Source organism: Etheostoma cragini, chromosome 1 (genome assembly GCF_013103735.1).
Source record: "Etheostoma cragini isolate CJK2018 chromosome 1, CSU_Ecrag_1.0, whole genome shotgun sequence".
NCBI classification, from domain to species: domain Eukaryota; kingdom Metazoa; phylum Chordata; class Actinopteri; order Perciformes; family Percidae; genus Etheostoma; species Etheostoma cragini.
Genome location: NC_048407.1, coordinates 29359027 through 29361367, shown reverse-complemented (window position 1 = coordinate 29361367; position 2341 = coordinate 29359027). Strand labels below are relative to the sequence as shown.

At 36.9% G+C, this 2341-nt stretch overlaps 1 protein-coding gene across 1 annotated transcript in view; it reads right to left on the bottom strand.

Annotated features, from left to right (window-relative positions):
- pepd (peptidase D) overlaps positions 1-866 on the bottom strand; it is a 13368-nt gene extending 12502 nt beyond the window's left edge. Inside the window, exon 1 of the mRNA XM_034878049.1 lies at positions 763-866. Within this exon, the coding sequence (XP_034733940.1) occupies positions 763-830 (68 nt within the window). The 5' untranslated portion in view covers positions 831-866. The remainder of the gene's footprint in view (positions 1-762) is intronic.
- Positions 867-2341: the final 1475 nt, after the last annotated feature.

Sequence of the window (2341 nt, the reverse complement as noted above, 5' to 3'; positions counted from 1 at the left end):
ACACACACACACACACACACACACACACACACACACACACACACACACACACACACACACACACACACACCTTGTGAATTATTGACACTTTTTTCTAGGGTTGTGTCAGTGAGGTACTCTGGTAAATTATGTTCATTTTTGAGGAGAGAGTTTTTGGTGTTGCAACTGATTACAGATGTCCCGAGGTGGCCTGATTGGCTCCAACCTCTGGCAGATGTCCCCTTCTTACTGCTGATTGCAGACAACGTTGTGATTACCACAGCGCATTCTCGTACTGTTTTATCTAGTGATAAGGTGTCTGCCTGGGGTGTGTCCTGATCACCAGATGATTAAGTTTGTTCATCACTAGATCATTAGTTAAGGATTGGAGCACACTTCAACAACAGTCTATGATCATGAGAAAACCAAACCGAAATATCTGTTGACTTGTCATATATTGCCATTCAAAACGTGATCTTTTTTGTATACTTTAATGTAAAATCTCTCCTCCAATATCACTAGTGTAGAGCGTTCTGCACTACATCCCAATGAAACTGAACTTCAAAACATGTTGGTTGGTTAGGCAGGGACAGACAGTGAAGTAACAGCACATCTGCTGACAACAGCTTTTTTTAATATCAGACGAGCTCGCGAGTTTAGCAAAGTAACATAATAATATTCATAGTAATATTTATGTTTAGTAACACCGTTATATTGAATAACATCTTTATGGCAACAGACCTCTAAAAGAAATACGTTTTCTAGTCAGAAAGCTCAACTTACTGTGGTCGTGCTGCAGCCATGTTGCTATGCTGCTCCAGACTGTGAGACTGAAAGCAGTCACGTGACATTTGCACGGCTATGGCGCTGATCAGCTGACGTGTTTTGCGCTGCGTTCACGTCTTGAGGAAATACCCATTTCAACACTGAACTTACATTTAGAGGCTTTTGTGGTACTATTTTATCAACTTCAACTCTCTATTACAAAGTGATGTAGTCAGAAAAAAACATCAACTACATAAAAAATCTATCTATCTATCTATCTATCTATCTATCTATCTATCTATCTATCTATCTATCTATCTATCTATCTATCTATCTATCTGTCTAATTGTCTGTCTGTCTGATCTATCGATCGATAGAATTATGCAAACATCATCCAGCTCTCAGCTCCCTGTCTATTTCTTTATCATTTAAGATACATCTGCAGTTATACCTTGGATTTATTTTTTATATACAAAAGATGAAGAGCACCATAACTGTAACACACGTGAGCTTGTAGAGTCAAACAGGAGATCTGCCCACAGTTCTTTTTATTGTTATCGTGCTGAGGAAGTGAAATTATTCATGGTCATGAATATAAATATGCCCTCACTAAGACAATTACAGTAAAACAAGTTCCATAAACTTCAGGGAACCCACAATGTGTTTACTTTTACATGCTTAGGTGCCAGACATTATTACTTATGGATTCATAAATTGTGTCTTAAGCTTTATCAGTGAATTTTCAAAGAAGAAGACTTGCTTTCTAGCCAGTCAACCAGATTTAATTTAATTTTGACTGCATGATGGAAATTAGCCCTCGGGCAACACTCTGGCACATTTACGTGTACTGCTGGGCTTGTTCGTCAAAGTGCATTGTCCTGAATTAATAAAATAAAAAGTAAAATTAGATAAAAAAATAATTGTTTAGAAGTTAGAACTGGAATGACAAATACTTTATTTTTGATTGATTCTTTATTTTTATTTTAAAGTAACACTATTTTTCTTTTCCAGACAGTAGCCTAGAACATCTTCTGTATAACCTTTGGCTATTACATGTCCTTAAAACTTAAATACTTTACATTTTGATTCAAGCCAGTAGCCCACGAAAGATAAACTTCTACACAGGATGTCTTGTTCATGTTAGTATTCTGAAAACAAAGCGAGTAAGACCTTTAGAGGCACACACACAAGTGCTACAGTGTAGAGACTACTTAAAGCCATGTTAAATTGCCATGGAATTCAAAAATGCAATTGCCACACGTGACCTGTTGCTTTCCTCTATGTGTGATTTTCACTATGCTGTATTTCTATTTAAAGTGTAACTGGTGTGCCGTATTGGCCGGGTCTCCCTCGGAAAAGAGATTTCAATCTCAAGGGACTTCCTGGTTAAATAAAGGTTAAATAAAGTACAACTAATAAAGAATAGGCCTACAGTCTCTTTTGATTTGATTTGGCAATGGTGCTTTTACAGCAAATGCAGTAGGGGGAGATGCAACTCTCTTTTATCACAATGCAAGGAGAGTTTGAGAAATAATTAATTATTATGAGTGACTGAGGATACATGATGCAGGTAACTTTAAACAATGTGTCACAAAAG